The sequence below is a fragment of the Herpailurus yagouaroundi genome, unplaced genomic scaffold (assembly GCF_014898765.1).
Source record: "Herpailurus yagouaroundi ecotype Mexico unplaced genomic scaffold, PumYag 191, whole genome shotgun sequence".
Lineage (NCBI taxonomy): Eukaryota > Metazoa > Chordata > Mammalia > Carnivora > Felidae > Herpailurus > Herpailurus yagouaroundi.
Genome location: NW_024412422.1, coordinates 13,862,266 through 13,886,443, shown reverse-complemented (window position 1 = coordinate 13,886,443; position 24,178 = coordinate 13,862,266). Strand labels below are relative to the sequence as shown.

At 54.6% G+C, this 24,178-nt stretch overlaps 1 protein-coding gene across 4 annotated transcripts in view; it reads left to right on the top strand.

Annotated features, from left to right (window-relative positions):
* Positions 1-23,892, top strand: part of ABCB9 (ATP binding cassette subfamily B member 9) — a 36,234-nt gene extending 12,342 nt beyond the window's left edge. For all 4 annotated transcript variants that reach the window (XM_040444004.1, XM_040444006.1, XM_040444003.1 and 1 more), the window contains 11 exons: positions 691-1,375; positions 6,480-6,594; positions 7,069-7,199; positions 8,078-8,283; positions 10,654-10,851; positions 12,050-12,178; positions 14,962-15,150; positions 15,636-15,809; positions 17,944-18,103; positions 19,839-19,975; positions 22,607-23,892. In XM_040444004.1, the coding sequence (XP_040299938.1) occupies positions 775-1,375; positions 6,480-6,594; positions 7,069-7,199; positions 8,078-8,283; positions 10,654-10,851; positions 12,050-12,178; positions 14,962-15,150; positions 15,636-15,809; positions 17,944-18,103; positions 19,839-19,975; positions 22,607-22,870 (2,304 nt within the window). In that variant the 5' untranslated portion in view covers positions 691-774 and the 3' untranslated portion in view covers positions 22,871-23,892. The remainder of the gene's footprint in view (positions 1-690; positions 1,376-6,479; positions 6,595-7,068; positions 7,200-8,077; positions 8,284-10,653; positions 10,852-12,049; positions 12,179-14,961; positions 15,151-15,635; positions 15,810-17,943; positions 18,104-19,838; positions 19,976-22,606) is intronic.
* Positions 23,893-24,178: the final 286 nt, after the last annotated feature.

Genomic DNA, 24,178 nt, shown 5'->3' with positions numbered 1-24,178 from the left:
CTCTTCTCGATCTTGCTCAAGTGTTACCTTCCTAGCGAGGTCTTTCCCGGACCCCCTGCTTCAAATTGCCCTCAGGGCACCTGGGTGGCCCAGTCGGTTAAACGTCTGACTCTTGACCTCGGCTCAGGTCATGACCTCACGGTTTGTGAGTTCAGGCCCCACGTCGGTCTCTGCTGGGGATTCTGTCTCTCCCTCTCTCTGCCCCCTCGCCACTTGCACTCTCTCTCACTCAAAATAAATAAACTTTAATAAATAAATAAGTAAACAGATAAAAAAAAATTGCCCTCACCATTTCCTGGACCCCCCTATTTAGAACTGTCCCCATTGCCCCCCATCCCCTACACCCCATTCTTTCCCCCCCAGCCCTATCTCTTAACCGTATCGTTTACTCATTGTGTTTCTCCGTCTCTGACCCGCGTGTACCATCTCCACAGAATCAGGGATCTTTGTTTTTGTTCGTCGTTAAATCCCAACACAAAGAACAGAGTCTGGCCCACTCAATAAACCTTGGTGTTCGGTAAACATTCCTTAAATGAATGGAATCTTCACGAAACTCCTGGGAAATCAGAATGCTTGTCACTGCCATCTTGCGGATGAGGAAACCGAGGCGTAGAGATGTCAAGCGACTTGCCCGAAGTCACACAGCCAACAAGCGGCAAACCTGACCTCCTTGCCCTGTCGCCCCTACAGGTCTGGCCTCACCCCACGGACAATGGCCTTGCCCCCGTGAGCTAGAGCCCGCCCCTCGGCACCTGCCCCTCGCCAGCCAGCAGGATGCAGCTGTGGAAGGCGGTGGTGGTGACCCTGGCCTTCATGAGCATGGACGTCGGCATGACCACGGCCATCTACATCCTCAGCCACCTGGATCGCAGCCTGCTGGAGGACATCCGCCATTTCAACATCTTTGACTCGGTGCTGGACCTCTGGGCGGCCTGCCTGTACCGCAGCTGCCTGCTGCTGGGAGCCACCATTGGCGTGGCCAAGAACAGCGCCCTCGGGCCGCGGCGGCTTCGGGCCTCCTGGACGGTCATCGCCCTCGTGTGCCTCTTTGTGGGCGTTTACGCCATGGTGAAGCTGTTGCTCTTCTCCGAGGTGCGCAAGCCAGTCCGGGACCCGTGGTTCTGGGCCCTGTTCGTGTGGACTTACGTCTCGCTTGCCGCTTCCTTCCTCCTCTGGTGGCTGCTGTCCACGGTGCGGCCGGACGCCAAGGCCCTCGAGCGGGGGGCCGAAGCTGAGGCCGAGGGCTTCCCTGGGGAGGACCGGCCCCCGCGTGAGCAGGCGTCTGGGGCTACGCTACAAAAGCTGCTGTCCTACACCAAGCCTGACGTGGCCTTCCTCGTGGCGGCCTCCTTCTTCCTCATCGTGGCAGCTCTGGGTAAGTGAGGCCCCCGGGGGGCCTGGCAGGCACCCGCCAAAGCACTCGAGGGGGTTACAGCCGCCTGTTCTTTCCTCTTAAACGTTTGACATTTTTCTCACGTGGTCCAAACAGCATTTTGATACGGGAAGGTGAACACGGAGAGTTTCATTCCTAATTCTGCCTGACCACCCTGATCTCCCTGCCTAGGGCTAACTACAGCAAAATGTTCTAGAAGCTTCCAGGCGGGTGGGAAACCACTTTCTTTCGTTTCTTGTATGTTCTTGCAGTGTTTCCTTACAGAGCTACAAGAAAAAAAAAAACAAAAAACAAACCATGGTACTCTTAACCACCTCTCACACGCTGCCTTGCCATTTCATGCCTTGCTCCTCTTACTTAATGATGTATTTTTGGAAATTTCCAATCAGCACCTCGTCCTTTTATTTGGCTGCACAATAGTAGTCCGCTGTGTGGCCGTAGCAGAGATTGTACAGTTGGCGTCTTGCGGTCGGACCCTCGAGTTGTTTTGAGTCTTTTCTCTTACGGTAAATAACCTTGTTCATACACGTTTCATATAAATGGGGGTATATCTGTAGGCTACATTTCCCGGAAGTGGATCACTGGGTCAAAGCATTTTTCTGGTAACGAAGCAGAATGTACGAGAGAGCCTCAGAATATGCTGTCTGTGATAAGAATAAGTATCGTTTGGGGAAACATTTATCTTAGTCACGTGTGCCTATATGTAAACGTGTTCTGGTTTGTCATGTAAAATGAATTTGTTACCGCGGTTCTGGTCCGAACAGTTTGTTTTTAAATTTTTTTTTTAAGCTTATGTATTTACTTGAGAGAAAGAGAGAGCGTGAGCTTTAGTGGGGGAGAGAGAATCCCAAGCAGACTCTGAGCGGTCAGCATGGACCCCGACAGGGGGCTCGAACTCAGGCACCGTGAGATCATGACCGGAACTGAAATAAAGAGTTAGACGCTTAACCAGCTGAGCCACCCGGGCGCCCCTGGTCCAAACAGTTTGAAAGCACTGCTCAAACAACGTGGGTAGGAAGGTGACATCTCAGGGTCAAAAGTCCGTGGGTTCCGGGGTGCGATAAGGCCTGGTCCTCGCCTGGCTGTGTGCCTGTGGGCAAGTTAGCGGACCTTTCAGAACCTCACTTCTGTGAAATGGGGATTGTTGGCATTCTCCGTGTTTCACGATGTTGTAAAGCTTGGAGAAACAGGAGAAAGACAAGTACGGAGCTTGGTACAATATGGTAAGCTCTCAGGAACGTTAGCCGTTAGGTGTTGTTACACGTTTAAGACAGTGTCTGGGAGTGGGCACAAAGCCAGAGTGTTCTCAACGAGGACAGGCAAGCCCCGGAGCTGACCCCTTTCCTCTCACGGTCCACCCTCTGCCCTCTCAGTCCCAGCCCCTTGACCGCTGTGCAACTTTATGCAAGTCACTTAACGCCTCTGAGTCTCAGTCCCCTCATCTGTAAAATGGGCATAATAATAGTACCCATCGCAACAAGGGCTGAGGAGGTGCGGGACGTTAACATGAGGACGACACTGCAGACAACTCCTGCCACACAGAAGGCTGCCGAGAAATTGTAGTGGCTGTGAGTATTGGGATGACCCCTTTCCATTTAACCAGATAGTGTCTCCTGCTCATGTTTCAAGGTCCAAATGTCCCCTTATCAGAGAAGCCTCCTCGAATTCTAGTGACTTGATCTCCACCTTTATCTCCACCTCAGTTGTAGCTATGGTGTCATGAAAATCACACATCCACTGTCCTGCCTCCCCGACCAGGTTTTGAGCCCCTTGGGGGGGTAGGGGCCAGGTGTGCCTCACCCCGGGTCCCCCCCGCCCCGCCCCAAATCCTGGCACAGAAGCAGGCTCGCCGAATGAATGAACAGATGACCGACCAGCGTGCCCGTGTGGGCAGCTGTCACCCATGACCTCCTTTCCACCTCTTGCCAGGGCCCTGTTGTCAGCTGCCTGCGCTCGGGGACTACAGATGTCCTGAAATACAGCTGAGCACATTCTGCCAGCCTGCAGGGTTGTGTCAGAGGTGAAGGGCTTAGACTTGAGATCAGGCCCCCACCTGTCCTGGTAACTTGAGGCAAGGTTATTGAACGTGGCCAAGGCTGTTTCTCATCCTGAAAGTGGGGTTTCGTTGGGCTTGTGAGAATTGGGTGAGCTGGGGCACGGTGCTTGCAAAAGGAAGTACTTCGCACAGGTTAGGGACAGGGGCTACTGATAATTATTCTCGATCAACAAGCGCCCAGTAGGGGCCAGCTTTTTCTGAAACCTTATAATCTGAAAGAAAAACCGCCCATTGTGGGGAAAAACGGCGAATTTTAGGGTGGAGCATCTCCTATCCAACTGAAATTCTTTAATATGGACTTCACACCAACCCAACTAGAAAACCTTGGGCAAGTGACTTAGCCTCTCTGAACCTTGGTTTCCTCATCTGTAAAATGGGAATAATGATAATACCACACCTATGGGATTACTGGGGGGCGCTTGAGACTTGAAAGAGATGGGAGAGCAGATATCCAGTGTGACAATGCTCCAAGCAGAGGGAATGGCCCGTGCAAAGGTCCTGAGGCAGGAACATGCCTGGTTGTGAAAGGAAAAGCAAAGAGGCCCGGGTAGCTGGAGCTGTAGGTGGGGTTGGGGTTGGGGGCAGGAGAGTAGAAGATGAAGCCAGGGCACTGGCAGGTGCCTGATCATGGAGGGCGCCATTGACCGCTATAAGGACTTGGACTTTTACCCAGAATGAGGTGAAAGCCTGAAGGCGGATAAGGTCTGACTTGGCTTTCATAGGACCCCACTGTGTGCAGGGTGGAGAACAGAGTGGCAGGGACGAGGGTGGCAGCTGGGAGGACCAGAAGTTGTCTGGGAAAGTCCAAGGGAGGTTGGACCCAGGTGGGGACAGTGAAAGAGACTGGATTCTAGAAATGTTGACTCTTTTTTTTTTTTTTTTTTAAATATTTATTTTTAAGAAAGAGTGAGAGAGTGTGAGCTGGGGATGGGGAGAGAGCAAGGGAGACCCAGAATCCGAAGCAGGCTCCAGGCTCCGAGCTGTCAGCACAGAGCCCGACACGGGGCTCAAACCCACGAACCGCGAGTTCATGACCTGAGCTGAAATCAGTCGCTTAACCTACTGAGCCACCCAGGCGCCCCTAGAAATGTTGACTCTTGAACAACACGAGAGTTGGTTGAAACACATGCATATCTTTCGACTCCCCAAGAGCTTAACTTATGAAGAGACTCCTGTGGACCAGAAGCCTTCTTGATAATATAAACAGTTGAATAGCACATATTTTGTGTATTCAATTATTGCAACAAAGTAGTGTATTCTTATGATGAAATAAGCTACAGAAAAGACAGCCTTCTTAAGAAACCATAAGGAAAATACGTTTACGGTCTTGTACTGTTATTTATGGGAAAAATCTGCGTGTAAGTGAGCCTGAGCAGATCAGACCCGTGTTGTTCAAAGGTCACCCGTGGGGTTTTTTTTTTTTTAAGTTATTTATTTATTTATTTTGAGAGAGAGAGAGAGACAGAGAATGAATGCAAGCGGGGGAGGGGCAGAGAGAGAGGGAGAGAGAGCATCCCAAGCAGGCTCCGTGCTATCAACACAGAGCCCGACACAGGGCTCGATCTCACAAACTGTGAGATCATGACCTGAGCCACATGATCAAGAGTCAGTCACTCAACCGACTGAGCCACCCAGGCGCCCCAAGGGTCACCTGTATTTTGAAGGTGGAGGCATAGGATTCGTCAGTGGATTGGAGAGTTTCGTGTGATTCCTGTGCAGATTTGACAAGAGCAAATCGCCTAGCTTACTTAGCACGGCGCCTCGTACCCAGTAAGGGCTCAGTAAGTGTCCGTTGTGCTTAATATTATCATTGGTGTTTCTTGGAGCTCGCTGATGCCCTTTTCTTCCCTGTGGGTAAACTGAGGCCGACCTCCAGTTTAGGTGGACTCCACAGCGGTGCCTGGAGACCCCACCGAGGGGAGGACCGTGGGGACGGAGGCCCTCTAGGTTGCCACCTTGTGGTCCCTGTGCCAAGACCAGCAGAGGGCAGCAGAACCCCACAGAAGGCCTCACTGTCCGGGCCGAGCCGGTCCCGTAGAGCTGGCCAGGGAAAGGGTGTCAAGACCAGCCCAGGATTCGTTCGCTGAACTTTACCGAGTACCTACCGTATGCCCGGGCCCATGCCAGGCTGTGCCCTTCGAAAGCACTGCAGTGACAGCGAGGACACAGCCTGGTCCAAGAGTCCATCATCTGCACAAGATGAGAGCGGGCCTTCCGGGTTATTGGGAGGGAAGGGATAGCAAAGAGCCCCCAGATGGGAGGCCAGTTTGGGTTTGCGTCCTGGCCCTGCCTCTTAACTGCCCCGTGCCGTGTGACCTCAGGCAAATGACTCAGCCCCTGAGGCTCCCGTTCACCTCTGTGCCATGACATGGGGGTGGCGTCCCACTAGCCCCCTCTCGCCACCCTGCCCGGCGTTGTTCTGAAGGTGGGTACAATAAGTGGGTGCACAGTGACATGGCAAACTGTGAAGTGTGCCACCGAGAGGGGCTGGGTGGCCGTTTCCAGCATCGTTGGAACCAAATACCTACGTCTCCTGAGGCTGGGAGCTTCTGGAATTTGGACTCCAGGGCCCTCCGCCAGTGAGAAGAAGGAAGTGAACTTGGGCCGTGTGGCCTGCCGAGCGTCGTCTCATCTCTCGGTTCCACTCTCCTGCTCACCTGTCCAATGGGGATGGTGGCAGGCCCACCCGCAGAGTTTGTGCAGAGGGAACCGAGCAGCGCCCGCGAGTCCCATGGCGCCGTGCGCTCGGGCCTCGTAGCCATTACGAGCGGTACTGACCCAGTCTGTATAGGCCGAGTCACCCGTGTTTCCTGTGTTCCTGTTCCCTGAAAAGAGGGGGGCATTAAGCAGCGCGGGCCCCTGCCCCGCCTCCCGCCAAGGTGAGAAGCAGGAGTTTGCCAAGAGAGAGCACCCCATCCATCGGTGGAGTGAGCCGAGCAGGCGGTGTGCGGGCTTCTGGAGGCTCAGTGGGGGAGGGTACGGGCTTCCCGGGCTGCAGATGCCCCCTGAGCCCACCATGTCTCCCGGCAGGAGAGACCTTCCTTCCCTACTACACCGGCCGGGCCATCGACGGCATCGTCATCCAGAAGAGCATGGAGCAGTTCAGCACGGCTGTCATTGTCATGTGCCTGCTGGCTATCGGCAGGTAGCCTGCTCTCACCCCCACGCCCTGCCCTCTAGGACCGCAGCAGGGGAGGGAGGTCAGAGGCCAGCGCCTGAGAGGGCTGTGCCCTGGTGGGCCGGTCACCGTGGTAACCAACAACGAAACTGGCTTCCAACCACCTCCTCTTGTCCCTAAAATTGGCTTCGGTCCCTGAGGGTTCCCCTTTCGCCCTCCCTGGCCATTCTCCAAGTGCCCTTCTGGAAAAGCTGGATCCTTGTGCCCAGTGAACACAGTCCCCTCACAGCCCTCACCTTGGGGGACTCCAGGCAGGGAACAGGGGAGACCGTGCGGTGGCAGCAGCCCTGGAAAGGGGCTCGCTCAAGGTTGGGTCCCTCCCTGCCTCCCCCCCTGCAGAGTGGCCCTCGCCTGCCAGCAGCGGGAGGGGGCGGCTGGGTTATGGTTGCTGGTTGTCGCAAGGACGTCGTGCTATATATAACATCTCTTATCTGCAATTAGCTCATTTGCCGCAGGTATTCGGGGAGGCATTTTTACACTCATATTTGCCAGACTGAACATTCGCCTTCGAAACCGTCTGTTCCGCTCGCTGGTGTCTCAGGAGATGAGCTTCTTTGACGAGAATCGCACAGGTTGGTCCTCCTGCGGCCTGGGGTAACCTCGGCGGCCTGGGGCCCAGCCAGGGTGGGCTGGCCTCCCGTGGAGGGATTAAATGGATGGCTTTTCCTGCTATCCTGTTCGGGATAGAAACACCCCCGGGGGGGCCCTGCCTGAGGCCGGGAAGCTGGCCTGCTGGCTGAGGTTTTGGTATGAGCTGTGGCCACTGCAGGGGGACCCTGGCCAGGCCACTCCTGCAGGAGCCAAGGCCTTGCCTTCCGCTGTTCTCTGGGAAGCACGAGGGCGGTGGCCCGAGAGGCTCAGCTCCAAGGGGACGAGAGGGTTGGGGTGCAGGACAGAACAGGCAAGGCAGTAATAGTATCCGGCCTAGATCCCGGACTCTGAGATAGAACAGCCTGGGTGCAAGCCCTGGTTCCACCACTCGCTAACTTAACCTCTCTGAGCCTCTGTTTCCCCATCTCTAAAATGGGGACAATGGTAGGAGCTACCACGGGCTTGCTGTGAAGCTCTTGGCCCGGCAAGGGCTCAAAGTTTCTCCTCCCCACCAGCCCAGATTATTATTTCTGTCCCCTCTGCCAGTGACAGGGAGGAGATACGGGCTTGGTTCTGGCTCAGTCAGGGACAAGCCACGTGGCACCAAGTGACCCTTTCCCTTTCTGAGCCTCGGCTGCCTCCTCTGTACCGTGGGATGTGACGTCACAAGATGCTCGCGAGGAGGGCTGGGCTCAGAGCAGCCCTCCGGGGGGTGTCTTCTCTTCCCTCCCGTCCCCACCCAGAAGGTGGGGGACGCCTGAGCTCCCTGGTGCCTGTCTTGGAAACCCCCCAGTATCTCCTGCCCCCACCCGCAGTGGGTCCGTTGCCACGGTGGGGACTGAGCCTGCCTGTGTTCCAGGGGACCTCATCTCCCGCCTCACCTCCGACACCACCATGGTCAGCGACCTGGTCTCCCAGAACATCAACATCTTCCTGCGGAACACGGTCAAGGTCACAGGCGTGGTGGTCTTCATGTTCAGCCTCTCGTGGCAGCTGTCCTTGGTCACTTTCATGGGCTTCCCCATCATCATGATGGTGTCCGACATTTATGGCAAGTACTACAAGGTAGGTCCCGCCTGCTTCCCGCCGGGGTCTGTGAGCCGCTCCGGAGGGAGGGAGGCGCCCCAGGAGGGGCTCGGGGGCACCACCGGGGGCTGGCGAAGGACTCAGCCCGAGCGGGTGCGCTCCGTACATCCATTCACTGTGCGTTCACTCATTCAAGGAGTACAGGCCCCGGGATGCATCAGTGAGACAGAAAAGTTTCTGCCCTCAAGGGGTTTATGTTCTTGCGGAAGACGCAGACGATAGCAACAATAATAATAGCAACAATGTGTAATATGATGCAAGATGGTGAGTGCTAAGGAGGAAAAGGAAAGAGAGAGAGAGAGAGAGAGAGATGGGGAACTCTGGGGGGGCTGCCCTTTTAAATCGATCTTTCTGGGGCGCCTGGGCGGCTCCGTCGGCGAAGCGTCCAACTGGGGCTCAGGTCACGATCTCACGGTTAGTGAGCTCGAGCCCCACGTTAGGATCCGTGGTGACGGCTCAGAGCCTGGATGGAGCCCGCCTCGGATTCTGCGTCGCCCTCTCTCTCTCTGACCCTCCCCCACTCGTACTCTGTGTCTCTCCCTCTCTCAAAAATGAATAAACGTTAAAAAACATGTTTAACTGGTCTTCCTGAGGAGGTGACATCCGAGGAAAGAGGTGGACAGCTCGGGGAAGCGTGTTCAGAGCTGGTGCAAAGGCCTTGCGGTGGGACGTGCCCGTATGTCTGAGGAGCCTCAGGGAGGCGGGTGATGCCAGGGCGTGAGCAAGGGAGGTGATGAGGGTCGGGCTGTGGGCCTTTGTGAGAACTTCGGTTGACGCTCTGAGCGCAGCGGGCGCTGGCTTTCCGCAGAGGGTACGTTCGTTCGTGTGGGGGAGGCTCGGGCCCCGCGAGGGCGGCCCTCAGCCACCGCGCAGCTGTGGGTGGCTGCAGCCGCTTCTGGCCACTCCTTGGGGCAGCCTCCGCCAGGCAGGTTGGCCCGTGAGCTAGCCCCCCACCTCACCCTCCTCCTGCTCCCCACACTGGGGGGTGCTCCAGAGCCAGAAGGGACTGAGGCCGGGGTTAGACAGGCGCGAGCGGCTCTTTCCCCAGTGACCCAGGCCGGAGCGACAGGCTTTGACACGTGATTGGCTCAGCGTCCCAGGCTCGTTAGAACCTTTGGTGCCCGTGACCTTAGGCCAGCCCCAAAATACATCCACTGCCCACAACCATCGCGTCGCCTCCTGGCAGAGTCGACCGCCCGGGAGGGCCCCTCCCCCGTGGTTCCGGATCACGGGTCTCTGTTTTCCTCTCTCCGAGTAGAGAAAGTAAATATATGAGTTGGAACTGGTGCCATTTCCCTTCCTCTGCTCCCGCCCCACCCTTCCTGCCTCCCTGCCAGCCCCTGGGACGGGGCAGGAAGCCCAGAGCCTCCCCCCATCTGTCCGTGCACACCTCGGGCCCCGCCAGCAGGTTCTGTTGGGTGGGGCTAAAGGAAGCTCAACGTAGGTCTCCTACTTGTACCTCAAAGTGTTGAATCTAGCCACTGAGTCATCGCCACAAGCTACATGTGCACTGTCCACAGCCAGACATGACTCAGGGCATGGCATGGCTCCACCCAAGATGCCACAACACACTGCCTGCTTCCAACGGCCTCGTGGGACATGCCCCTGCACGATCCTAGCCTGGCCTCTCCAGCAGCCTTCCTCTATGGCTTGACGATATAAGCATCTTACCTACTACAGGGCCTGAACAGCTCTGCCCAGGGGCTGCTTCCAGAACTCTGGTGGGCGGTAGTCGGGTAGTCCTACACTTGGGACTACCTCTCAGCTATCCATACCCAGTCATGTACACAACGCAGGCGGATTTCACAGCCTTCTGCCACCATCTAGAACTCAGCTAGGAGTTCTGGAATCTCTGTGCCAACCCTCAGGCTCTACCATAATTTAGTGTATGTTGATAATATGAACAGCACCCCCTTCATAGTTGGTGTTTCTTGGATAGTGTACAACCTGAACAACCATCCAGAGCATCCCTGTCTTACACTAGCACAGGATCAGGTGTTGAGGCTTCTTTTCTGAGAGGATTACCAAAAACTGAGCCTGCGATGGTGAATAACCTCCATTTGGTACTGCAGATGACTTAATAATCAGCTCCCCATCCCTCAGGAGCTGGAACCTCAGGACCTCATCCCAAGAACCCAGCTGGAGTCTATTCTCTGAGTCTGTCAAATTGAGCTAGAAGGAGAAGGGAGACAGTGGGGATCTCGGTCTTATCCTCTTGTCCCTGGAACTCCCTGCGTAGGCCTGGCACCAACTAAGGGTAGGAAAAACCCAGAGAGGCGTAGAGGCTGTTGGATGGTAAGACTGTCTGTTTGGGGGTCTCCTCCTTCTTGTCCCCACTCCTGCCCATAGAGGCTCTCCAAAGAGGTCCAGAACGCCCTGGCGAGGGCCAGCAGCACGGCCGAGGAGACCATTAGCGCCATGAAGACAGTGCGGAGCTTTGCCAACGAGGAGGAGGAGGCCGAGGTGTACTCGAGGAAGCTGCAGCAGGTGTACAAGCTGAACAGGAAGGAGGCGGCAGCCTACACGTACTACGTCTGGGGCAGTGGGGTATGTGGGGCAGGTCCGACTGTCGGTGGGGGTGGGGGATGGGACACCACGATGGGGAGATCCCTCCGTCAGGGCGCGAGCCTGGGGCCCTGCGTCTCCGTGTCGGGCTGGTTGCCCTTGGCTTCGCTCTGTCCCACCTTTCTTTCTGCTGGTCCCTGGGGCAGATCTTTCTGGAAAAGAATGCAGCCTCCCAGTAGATGTCTTCACAGGGCATCTCCTCATTCCCTCTCACCTGGGCATGGGCTTGCTAGGGAACATCCTCGCCCAGGAAGGGAGTCACCCCGAGGCTGCCGTCTGGCAGGTCCTAGGTCACAACCCCACAGCCCCCCACTGGAGTGTCTGGCTCACTCCCTGGGGGTGAGTCAGGGCCCCTCCCTGGAGGACGGGGAGCTCTTGGAGCCCGTTGCTGTCCGTTGGCCACATCTGGGAGGGAGGTGGGCACAGCGGGGGTAGGTATGAAGAGGGTTTGGAGTTTAGGGGGGAGAAGGAGTGTGATCCCAGGGCACAGGGCAGGCTGCCCAGCCAGAGGGGAGAAGGGGCCCAGAAATCCAGCTCAGCTAGCCAAGCCGCCCAGCCATCTGCCCGCCGACAGGGATGCCTTTTGCCCCCTGCACAAAGGTGCTGACCTAGCTCTAACCCAGCTAGGGGTTCGGGGCGGGGAGAGGCAGCGAGCAACCCTGGCCTGTCATGGGTGTTCGGGTTCCGCTCCTGTCCCACCTGCCAGGCGCTGGAGGTGGAGGGAGACAAGAGCGTCCCGGACGCAGCCCCTCCTTCAGGGAAGCCGGTGGGGCGAGGAGACACTTCCCATCGTCCCCCTCCGTCTGGCTTGCTGTGCGACCTTAGCCTGCGGACCGAACCTCCCTGAGCCACGCTCTTTGCGGCGAGGAGGAAGACACAGCTCCCGCTTGGCCTGGCTGAGGCGCTTGGGCTGCGTGTGCAGGCCAGGGCCTTACAAAGGAGGCCTTGTTCTCTGCCAGGCCTGCGGCTCCCTCCAGCTGGGGGCCTTCGCAGGGAAGAAGTCCGGGGCCCGGGAGCGGGAGGGCACGTGTGACAGCCGGCCACCAGCGTGTGGGAGGACACCCCCGCCCGGCCGGAGTCTCGGTCTGTGGCTGGGGGGAGGGGGGAGGGGATGGGGGGCGTGGGGGGGGGTCTGAGCCGAGACCCCTGTGACCCGGGCCCCCTTGCCCTCTGCCCGCAGCTCACCCTTCTGGTAGTCCAGGTCAGTATCCTCTACTACGGGGGCCACCTCGTCATCTCCGGGCAGATGACCAGCGGCAACCTCATCTCCTTCATCATCTACGAGTTTGTCCTGGGAGACTGTATGGAGGTGAGGGGCCGGCTCGGGGAGGGGGTCCTGGGGAGCAGGAGGGATGCGGCAGAGGGGTCTGAATGGGGGAGGGAATGCTCCAGGTGACGGACAGATGGGGTATTTCTCAGTAGGTCGGGGAGAGAACATAATACCAAGCATGACAATAATACTACCAAGTGGCAGCAGCTGTGTTTGTTGAGCAAAATGACAGGGACAAAGGTCACTTCAGGAAAGGCTCCTAAGAATACCCTGAGGGGTCTTAGTACTATTCTACTTCCCAGTTCTCAGAAAAAGAAGCTAAGGCTCAGAGAGGTTAAGTGACTTGCCCACCGCGTTTGTGGGGGGACCAGGTTCAAAGCCAGATGGATCTGACTTTATTTTAACCCACTTTGTAATGTTTTTTTAATTTATTTTTGAGAGAGAGAGAAGGAGCACAAGTGTGGGAGGGGCAGAGAGAGAGGTACAGAGTATGAAGCAGGCTCTGAGCGGTCAGCGCAGAGCCCGACACGGGGCTCGAACCCCCGAACCGTGAGATCGTGACCTGAGCCAACTCGGATGCCCAATCAACTGAGCCACCCAGGCGCCCCTGTTTTAACCCACTTTATTTTTTTTTTTAATTTTTTTTTTTTAACGTTTATTTATTTTTGAGACAGAGAGAGACAGAGCATGAACGGGGGAGGGTCAGGGAGAGGGAGACACAGAATCTGAAACAGGCTGCAGGCTCTGAGCTGTCAGCACAGAGCCCGACGCGGGGCTCGAACTCATGGACCTCGAGATCATGACCTGAGCCGAAGTCGGCCGCTGAACCGACTGAGCCACCCAGGCGCCCCTTAACCCACTTTAAAGAGTAGGCACCACAGGGCGCCTGGGTGGCTCAGCTGGTTAGGCATCTGACTCTTGATTTCGGCTCAGGTCATGAGCTCACGGTTCATGAGTTGGAGCCCCGCGTCAGGCTCTGTGCTAACAGCAGAGCCTGCTTGGGATTCTCTCTCTCCCTTTCTCTCTGCCCCTCAAATCCCCTCAAAATAAATAAACTTAAAAAAAAAAAAAAAAAGAGTAGCACCACAGAACAAACAGGGGTTGTTTTAGATTCCTTAATTTGGGTTCCCCCAGGAGCAGACCCTGAGACAGGGAGCTGGGGTGCTCACGTCCCAGCGCCCGTTGGTCACTGCTGAAGGATCCTTGGAGTAGGGGCGTTAATCCCCTGGCACCGAGGGTGGGCCTTTGTGTCCTCCACTGATAAAGCTGGGGGCGTGCATGGGGGAGAGGGTGTTAGCCTCTGCAGGAGATGACACTTTGCATTGGCGACAGTCATACCTGTATGTCATTTGACACAGCAATTCTGCCTCTGGGAACCCGGGCTGCAGAAACACCCACACCAGTGGCCAAAGGTGTGTGGACACTGAGTGAAGGAAGCATTGCTTCTAATAGTGAAAACTTAAAGCCTCCTCCAACGCCCACCGGTCAGGGATTGGGCCAATAGGACCCGTCTGTGCTCCACAAGTTCCTGCACTATAAAAACTAGGCAACAGCCACAGAAATGGGGTGCCTCTGTGTGTATTAGTATGGAAAGGACCCCGAGACCTCGCGTGAAGTGAAAAGGCGAATCCCAAAGCAACAGGAAGGGTCTGATCCCACTGGCGTAGTTTTTAAATGTCAGAATTATTTATCATATATGTGCGTGTGTTTGGAAACGCCTGGAGGAAGGACTGGAAAGATATAGGACGTGACTACCCAGGGCTGTGGGAGGAGGTGTGGAGGACCGTGGCCATGTAACGCTTGTATCTTAATACGAATGATAATATCCTGATATTCGTGATAACGGTCCCAGCTGTGCTGTATTTTTTAAGTTTATTTGAGAGAGAGAGAGAGAGAGAGAGAGAGAGAGAGAGAGAGAGGGAGAGGAGATGGAGAGGGAGACAATCCCAAGCAGGCTCCACACTACAGCGCAGAGCCCGATGCGGGGCTGAGATCGTCACCACCTGAGCCAAAACCAAGAGTCAGACACTTAACCGACTGAGCCCCAGGTGCCCCCCACCCCCACCCCCCTGCAGCTGCGCTGTGTTGAGGGCCTACCAAGTGCCGAACAGTGTTTCCATGGAACAATGATGCTGGTACTAAGGTCACTCCCGCTTCCCCAACCAGGACACCCAGTCCTAGCACAGAAGGGCCTGAACTCAGGAACCAGCCGTGCCTGGGTTCAAGTCCCACCTCTGCCACTTCCCAGCCGTGTGACGTGGAGGAAGTTACACGAACTCTCTGTGCCTCCGTTTCCCCATCAGCAAAAAGGAAATAATGATAGAACCTACCTCGTAACATATACAAAGTGTTTGATGAAGTGAGTCATCATTCTTACATTTATACGTTGTATATTTTTACGCGAGGAGAACGTATAGCAGAAAGTAAGTTTTTAAAACCGAAATTTGAAAAAAATGCTGTGGCAGCCGAGAGGGGAAGGTTCGATTCCTGTCCTGCCACATCTGGCTGGTTCAGTTAACTTCCCTGCCCTTCCGTTTCCTCCTCTGGGGGGTGATAATGCCCCTGTGCAGGATGCTTAGCTAGAATGGCCCCAAGGCACTGGTTCCGATGTGTTCTGACAAAAGGCATTGGTATTTTTTGTTACTGCCCTTGTTCTTCATTATTGTCGTTATCTGCTGGACTAGTGGGGGGCCCCAGCAGCATCCTGCACCCCCCAGAACTGCTCCCACACCCCCTTCATCTCTCTGGCACCATGGCGGGGGGGAGGGCTCCCAGCATTGGGGTGTCAGCGGGACAGGAACACGCGTCTCCTCCGCCCACAGTCCGTGGGCTCTGTCTACAGCGGCCTGATGCAGGGAGTGGGGGCCGCCGAGAAGGTGTTCGAGTTCATTGACCGGCAGCCAACCATGGCGCATGATGGCAACTTGGCCCCTGACCACCTGGAGGGCCGGGTGGACTTTGAGAATGTGACCTTCACCTACCGCACTCGGCCCCACACCCAAGTCCTGCAGGTGAGAAGGCTGCTCGAGGCCCTCCCAGATCGCCCCCTCCTTCATCCCGTGTCTTGCGCGCCTCCTAGAAGCCAGGCCATGGCAGTGTAGCCGGGATTGCGTAAGGCAGAGTCCTTGTCCTGGAATTTGGGCTGTAGTCAAGGAAGGCAGATCACTGACAGAGTTGTCCAAATAGTAAGTGCTAGGAAGGCAACAAATCAGGGTGGTATGACAGGGGCCGTCTACAGGGATGGTGTTAACAGTCAAGGAGGGCTTCTCGGAGGAGAGGACATTTGGGCTGGATCCTGAACAGGGAGAGGAGGCACCCAGGGAGTAGAAATGAGCATAAAGTTACTGCCAGATCCTAGAAAGGAGAGCATTCCGGGGGCTGGCAGTGTCCAGCCCAAAGGGGCGTGAGCGGGTGGGGAAGATGCCTGCCTGTGTCCGAGGCTGGAGCTTCAGAGCCCGTGGCCCCACACCCTGCTATGTGCTACGTGTCCTTGCAGAATGTCTCCTTCAGCCTGTCCCCAGGAAAGGTGACCGCGCTCGTGGGGCCCTCAGGCAGTGGGAAGAGTTCCTGTGTCAACATCCTGGAGAACTTCTACCCTCTGGAGGGGGGCTGCGTGCTGCTGGACGGGAAGCCCGTCAGCGCCTATGACCACAAGTACCTGCACCGAGTGGTAGGTGGAAGGGCCTTTGTTTGCCTCTGTGCGCTTTCTTTTTCTGGCTTCACCCTCATGAGCCGCAACAGAGATGCAGAGAAGAGTGTTGTAGGTGAACATACAGCTCAGAGACCACCACCCCGGTCAAGAGAAGGAACATCCCAGCACTCCTGCACCTCGTGTGTCCCTTCTCTTCCCCCTGGAGGCCACGTCTCCCTGACTTTTATGATCGTCTCCTTCTTTAGTCTTACCATCTCTTTGTGCCTCTCAAACAGCAAAGCTGCGTTCTGCCTACTTTTGAACTTGATCTGGCTGGAATCCTAAAGCATGCATTCATCGCATCTTGCTTCTTCCACTCAGCAGTTGTCTGTGAATCATCCAGGTTGAGTCTCTGGTTGTAGTTCATTCGTTTTCGTTGCTGAATCTAAGGCATCTCTAGTACTTAAAGGAGGCTGTTCCTGACCATACAGTTTTTGGCAATCATTTCAGAGAAGGTTCCTCAACACCTGGGCCTGTGCTGGCATAAAAGCAGGGATGCCCTGGATGGTTGTTCGGGTTGCATACAATACGAGAAACACCAACTATGAAGAAGGCACCATTGCATCATCCACATACATTATAGGAGAGCCTGAGGGTTGGCACAGGGATTCCAGAACTCCCAGACAAGTTCTAGATGGTGGCAGAAGCCACAGATTGTGAATTGTGATTGTTTGCCTGCCCGTCTGCTTATAACCAGGGGGTAGATGGCTGAGCAGTGGTCTCAGGTGTATAATAAGGACAAGGCTGCTGCCCACCAGAGTTCCGGAAGCGGCCCTTAGGCAGAGCTGTCAAGGCTTTGCAACAGCTGATACGCTCAGACACATACTGTTCTTAGCCTGTTAATATTGTCCTGATTTTTGGCCAGCGGGTGAGTGCACGTGTGGAGGTGTTTCACTGCGGTCTTTTGCATTTTACTGATGACTAAACGTATCAAGTACCTTTCCATATGGTTCACTACTTGGATTTCCTCTTTTGTGAATCCCTTCTCTTTAGTTTAAATTAATTTTTTTTCCAATTTTCGTAAACCCAAAACAGTAAAATTCAACAATCTAACCACATTCCCATATATTCAGAGAATTTTGTAACTAAGACATAAGAGTTCCCCTCCGCCTCACTTTTTTTTTTTAATTTTTATTTTTTTAATTTTTTTTTTCAACATTTATTTATTTTTGGGACAAAGAGAGACAGAGCATGAACGGGGGAGGGGCAGAGAGAGAGGGAGACACAGAATCGGAAACAGGCTCCAGGCTCTGAGCCATCAGCCCAGAGCCCGACGCGGGGCTCGAACTCACGGACCGCGAGATCGTGACCTGGCCGAAGTCGGACGCTTAACCGACTGCGCCACCCAGGCGCCCCTCCGCCTCACTTTTTAAAATTCCACCCCACGGTGGTGACTGCTATTAGCAGTTTAGTAAATGTCCTTTCTAACCTGTTTCCTATCTTTATATAAGTATATTGATATACAAAGGCACACATATAAGTTTTTTTTTTAACAAAAACAGAATCATACTCGGTATGTGTATCTGTATATGTGTATATACAGATACACACACATATATATACAAATTTGATTTTATGGATACACTGTGATTATTAGCCAATTCCCAATTTATGAAATTGATTTTTTTTTCTCTATTTACAGTGTTGCAGTGATACCCTCCATACTCTCATTTTTGTAGGCTACATTCCTAAAACTGGAATCGGGGGACAACAGCTTCTTTAAATTATTCTCTTTGGAGGGACGGGGTACCGGGGAGGTCTTTATGGCCCGGGGGCCTGCTGTGGCCTCTTGTCTTCTGACGTGAACAGACTTACATTCTATACTCTCTTTCCCAGCGAGCTGTCTTGGAGGTCAGCTCCAAGCTTAGCTCCAAGCAGCTAGCTTAGCAGGCCCCAGATTTTTGGTCGGGGGAGCTGAGGGCTTGTACAGAAAGTGGACTCTGTTGTTTTGGAAGAAGAGAGGCAGCTGATGTTACCAGCCAGGCACAGGCCCTGATCAGATTTCAGACCCAAGACCCCTGGCGTCAGGCAGGCCTGGGGCTGGCAAGGTTCCCGGTGACAGCTGGACGGATGAGCTCCAGGCCTCTCATGCCCCATCCTTTCTCCTGCACAGATCTCCCTGGTGAGCCAGGAGCCAGTGCTATTTGCCCGCTCTATCACGGACAACATCTCCTACGGCCTGTCCACCGTGCCCTTCGAGATGGTGGTGGAGGCTGCACAGAAGGCAAATGCCCACGGCTTCATCATGGAGCTCCAGGACGGCTACAACACAGGTACAGCCCAGGAGCATCACCTCCGCTGTGCCTGAAGGTCCACCTTCAGGGATGCGACCCTCTGAGTTGAGCATTGCCCTCTGCCAGCTGCTCTTTATTATTTCAGGTGAAATTCACTTAACCCTTTGAAAGTGAGCACTTCAGTGGTGTTTAAGGACATTCACAGTAACAGGCAACAACCGTCACCTCTGTTGAGTTTTAAAAGATTATTATTTTAGGGGTGCCTGTGTGACTCAGTTGGTTGAGCATCCAACTCTTGATTTCAGCTCAGGTCATGGTCCCGGGTTGAGGGATCAAGCCCCACATCAGGCTCCATGCTCAGCATGGAGCTTGCTTAAGATTCTCTCTCTCTCTCTCTCTCTCTCTCTCTCTCTCTCTCTCTCTCTGCCCTTGTCCCCTACATGCACGCATTCTCTCTCTGTCTCTCAAATTAAAAATAAACAGGGGCTCCTGGGTGGCTCAGTCATTAAGCATCTGACTTTGGCTCAGGCCATGATGTCATGGTTCATGAATTCAAGTCCCACTTGAACTCAGGTGAGCCCGAGCTCCACTTCGGGTAAAACACAAGCCCTGCGTCAAATGAGCCTCTCTCTCTCTCTCTCTCTCTCTCTCTCTCTCTCTCCCTGCCCCTTGCTCACTTGCACACTCTCTCTCTCTCAAAAAAAAAATTAGAATATAAATAAGTAAAGCGTTATTTAAAATAATATATGTATTATATTAATGACAACTTAATTTTACATTAATAAATTTATATTTTAATATAACAGATTTAGCAATATTGATTTATATTATATATTTTATTGTTTAATATACTTTAAAATTTTAACCCTTGTAAAGGGGCTATTCACATGGTTCAGAACTAAAAATATATACATATAATGACACATAATGAAAAGTTTTATTCTATCCCTGTCTCTACCCCTTTTTCCTCCTGTCCCAACAAAGCCTCTTTCATGAGCTTCTTACGTGTACTTTTGGAGTTTCTTTATGCAAATGTGGATGTGTATTTTATTTTTATTTTATTTATTTATTTTTTGAGAGAGAGACAGAGAGCATGCTGGGGAGGGGCAGAGAGAGAGGGAGACACAGAATCCAAAGCAGGCTCCAGGCTCCGGGCTGTCAGCACAGAGCCCGACGCGGGACTCAAACTCGCGAACCGTGAGATCGTGACGTGAGCCGAAGTCGGACGCCTAGCTGATGGGGCCACCCAGGCACCCCTGCCTTGCTCCTTTTTTAAACAGTTGGATTGTATACCAGTGTATGGGCTTTATGATAATTTATTTAAATAAGCCGCTCAGTTTCCTACTGACGGACATGCAGGGGTCGTGCATTTGTCCTTGTGATCACAGGCTTGCACGGTACAAAATGACAGACACAGAGGTGTGTGCAGCCCCAGGAAGGTGGGGGAGTGCCTGGTTCCCCACAGCACAGTGTACTATCAAGCATTTGGATTTTTGCCAAATGAATAAGTAAAAATTGGTACCCTACGACCGGTGACTGTAGTCACGATTTGCACGAATGGGGGGGGGGGGCGGGGGGGAGAGCATCCTTTCGTGTTTTGGAGCTGGTGGTTGTCCCGGCCGGCGGCCCTTTGAACCACACCTTTTCCTGGAGAGCACGGCTCCTATGGCAGCAGGGAAAGGCAGGAAAGACAGAGGAGGGGACTTTTCTCTCTTCCCCAGGGCTGCCCCGGTCTCACCCTCTGCTCACTCGCCCCTGTCCCTTTGTCACACAGAGACTGGGGAGAAGGGTGCCCAGCTGTCGGGCGGCCAGAAGCAGCGGGTGGCCATGGCTCGGGCTCTGGTGCGGAACCCACCCGTCCTCATCCTGGACGAAGCCACCAGCGCCCTGGATGCCGAGAGCGAGTACCTGGTGAGTTGCGGGGGATGGCGGGGTGATGCCAGACAATGGAGCCAGGAGCTGGGAAGGGTTTGGAGACTCTACGGAGCCCTCCCCGGCCGTCAGTTTCCTGGACTGGGGTGTTCAGGGCTGAGGGTAGGGAACCAGGGGAGAGGAGACCCAGGGCTGGACCAGCCAACTGGCTCCTGGCAGACGTGAAATCATATGATTCGGTTTGGAGTTGAGGCCCCGCCCTCAGCTCATCACTTGAGCCAGTGTCTTCCGCCCTCTGAGGCCCACAGTCATTGGTAAAGAGGGTCCAACAGGGTATTTGTCACTGACTAGCTACCTCGGCCTCTCCGTGGGTTGAATCGTTAATTACACAGGCATTCACTGAGCTCCTCCTGGCCACTGGGCACCGTCCCAGACCCTGAGGTTGCAAGGGCTGGCTGAACAGACAGACAAAGGCCCCGTCCCTGCTGTGTTTCCATGTTTCCATTCCAGGGGAAGAACAAGCATGAGTTCAACCTGTGGCCTGTGCCACGTAGAAAATGAAACTGTCATTTGAGAGAGAGCGATCGAGAGAGGTCACCAGTGCCAAAGAGAAACACGGCCAGACATTAAAGCTGGAAAAAAAACCCAGATTTTATTCAGTAACTACTGACAGTAGGGGAAAGAGCTGAGCTCAGAGGTGAGAGTGGTGACAGGCGTTTCAAAGGAGAAGGAAGGCATAAGGAGGCGAGCTCCAGGGAAGGCCTAGGAAGGGCTGGGCAGCGTGGATGCGATCAGCCGGCCGTGTCTGCTGGCTGGCAACTGTCGGCCAGAATTCTGTCCTCCCATGGAGAATGGGAGACTGAGGCCCTGTCCTTCCTAGCAATTCCATTGAAGAGGAGAGGCCTTTAGGTCCCTGAGAAAGACACTCTTGATTTCCATTTTAGATATATATATATATATATATATATATATATATATATATATATCTCAAAGGGACAGAGGAAGGGTTTATAATTATAAGCCCTTTTTAAAAATTTTTTGATGTTTATTTATTTGTTCAAAAATTTTTATGTTCATTTAATTTTGAGAGAGAGAGGGCACAAGTGGAGGAGACACAGAGAGAGAGAGAGGGAGACATAGGATCTGAGCAGGCCCCAGACTCTAAGCTGTCGGCACAGAGCCCGATACAGGGCTTGAATTCATGAACTGTGAGATCATGACCTGAGCCGAATTTGGATGCTTAACCGACTGAGCCACCCAGGCACCCGTTATGTTTACTTATTTTTGAGAGATAGCGCGAGCAGGGGAGGGGCAGAGAGAGAGGGAGATACAGAATCCGAAGCAGGCTCCAGGCCCTGAGCTGTCAGCACAGAGCTCGATGTGGGGCTTGAACTCATGGACTGTGAGATCGTGACCTGAGCTGAAGTTGGACACTTAGCCGACTAAGCCACCCAGGCCCTCCAGTTATAAGCCCTTTGTATTAAACGCTCGAAGAAAGGGAGGTCAGGAGTCTACTGTCAGGCATTGGCCAAAACAGTCGATTCTCCCGGCAGTGCTGAGCATTCAGTGGGGCTGGGTCATCCCAGGGACAAGGCCTTGCACTGTCAAAGCCCTGCTGGAGTGTGGCCATCTCACTGATAGAAGCAGGGTCTCCGGGTACCATTTGAGCTGAGACCCAAGAGGAAAGGAGCCAGTGGAGGGCAGTTGTGAGGTAAGAGCATCTGAGGAACAGAGGACAGCATCAAGCCCGAAGGTCAGCGTGTCAGGCTGGGGGGGTCCAACAAGGTGAGGACAGAGCCCTAAGGAGACACAGGCAACTCAGGCTCTAGTTCTAGAGTTCGGATTTTTTTTTTTTTTTTTTTTTAATTAACAGAAAAGTTTTAGGTTTAAAGAAAGTTGAGCAAAAAAGTGCAGAGAGCTCCCTTATATGTCCTTTTCACCCCATTCTTATTAGTAACATCTTATTAATAGTAAGTTTCTCTTATTATTAACATCTTGATGCAGTGAATTCGTTCCAAGTGATGAACCAGCTTTAACGCGTTATTGCTAACTAAAGTGCATAGTTTACATTAGGGGTCCCCCTTCGTGTTGTGCACTCTTGACCTTGACAAGTGCAGAATGCTAATGTGGAGTCTGGATTTTATTCTTTGTTGAAGGGCTTGGAGCAGGAATTCAACAGGAACTGATGGAAACATTAAATCCCGGGGGGCGGGGGGTGGGGGGTTGCAGGCATTCCAGCGAGAAGATCGTGGTGGAAGGAAGGAAAGGGTGAGATAACCTGGGGAGACAGCACCTGCAGGGTTCGCTCAGCAGCTGGATTTGGACAGTGAGCAAAGGATGAGGAATTGAGGATGATGGTCTCGTTGGCTTGAGCTTTGGGGCTGAGGTGAGACCATTAACCAGGGCGAAGGTTAGAGGAGGGAGCAGGAGCAGGAAGACCGGAGGAGACCAGGTTAGGGTTCACCTGTCGCCACCCAAGCACCTCCCTGGTGCCGGGCACAGAGCTGTGTCCTCCGTGAACCAAAAACAGGTCACGTGCAGGCCCCAGCTTTACAAACGAGGAACCGAGTCTCAGAGCGGTTAAGGGTGACTGGGACGCAGCGAACCTGGGAGCCGAGCCAGGCCCCGGGTGGACTTGCAGCCACCCCCCCTCCCCCCCCATCTCTCCAGATCCAGCAGGCCATCCACGGCCACCCGCAGAAGCACACGGTGCTCATCATCGCGCACCGGCTGAGCACGGTGGAGCGTGCGCACCTCATCGTGGTGCTGGACAAGGGCCGCGTGGTGCAGCAGGGTACTCACCAGCAGCTGCTGGCCCAGGGCGGCCTCTATGCCAAGCTGGTACAGCGGCAGATGCTGGGGCTCGAGCCCGCCTCCGACTACTCAGCCGGCCACAAGGAGCCGCCGGGCAGCGGCGGCGGTCACAAGGCCTGACCGGTGGGGCGGAGGCCCTGGCGCCTCGCCTGGCAGATGTACCCGTGGGGGCTGCCCCCCCCCGCCCCGCTGCCCTCTGAGCCCAGGCCCACAGCACCGGAGGGCCACCTGCCATGTCCCACGTGTCACCGCTTCCTGCATCTTGCCCCCGATTCCTGCCCCGTCGCCTGGGCCACCACCAGCCCTCCCCTGCTGCCACGAGCCACCGCCTCCAGTCGGGGCAGCGGAGACACGTCTGATCTCTCCATCTGGCCTCCCAAGGCTTCTAAGCGAAGGTAGAGCTACCTTTTTAAACCAAGATCTTCCCAGGTTTTTTTTACTGCTTGGTTTGATGGGCCCCAGTCAACTCCTAGATTTCAAAAACAGTTTTTTCATTGGGAGTAACAATGGGCAAGGTCGCTGAGATGTTCTAGAAACTTCTGAGCCAGGAGTGAATGATCTTTCCTAATAGCCTGGGGGATGTCAGGGGAGAACCAGGCCTCTGCCCCTTCGCCCCTCGAGAAAAGGGGCTTCCCTGTCCCAGAAGGGGGGACACAGAGGAGGGGACTTCCTCTCTCACTCTTCCCAGCTTCATGAGTCAGGCCAAGGTCAGCAGGGGCAGTGGAAGGCACCTGTCTGCCCATCGTCCCTGCCGCCCTGCCAAATCGAAGCCAGTCTCACTGTGAACCACTACTACTGACCTTAACTGGGGGAGTGAGGGGCTGGCCAGGCCTGGCAGAGACTCAGGGTGTCCCCAGCCCTGCACCCAGCTCGAGCCCCTCGGCCCTGCCTCATCCTCTTCTCCTGTCCCCCACCCCCACCCCTGCAGCCCTCTCCCCCACACCCGCCCCTGCTGCCCTGCTCTTCGGAGGCCTTTGGCATGTTGGATGTTTGGCAGACGCATTCTCTTCCGTGTCTGGTGGATGGGGATGGGACAGTGGCAAAGCTCAGGCTCTGGCTTTGCGGGGGGGGGGGGGGGGGGGCGTGAGAGGGGCGTTGCAGGATGTTAGAAGAACCCGGCCAATAAAGTGTACTACCTCTGACCCCTGACCTCTGACCTCTTCCTGGGCCCTCTGCCCCATCACCTGGTTAGGTTTTTCCATCAAACTCAGCTCTCCTCCCAGCCCTGCCCGGTGTAGTTGTGGGGGAGACTCTGGGTGGTACAGGGCCTCCCCCCAGGATCTTGGAGCCTCCCTTCTGTCCTCTTCATGTCCCCAGGATCTCCAGCACAAACATTCATGTCTGTCTGTCTATCTCCGTGCGGCTTGTGCAGGGTAACGGAGACCTGTCTCCTCTAAATCTGCGGGACTTCTGTGACTCCCAGGAAAG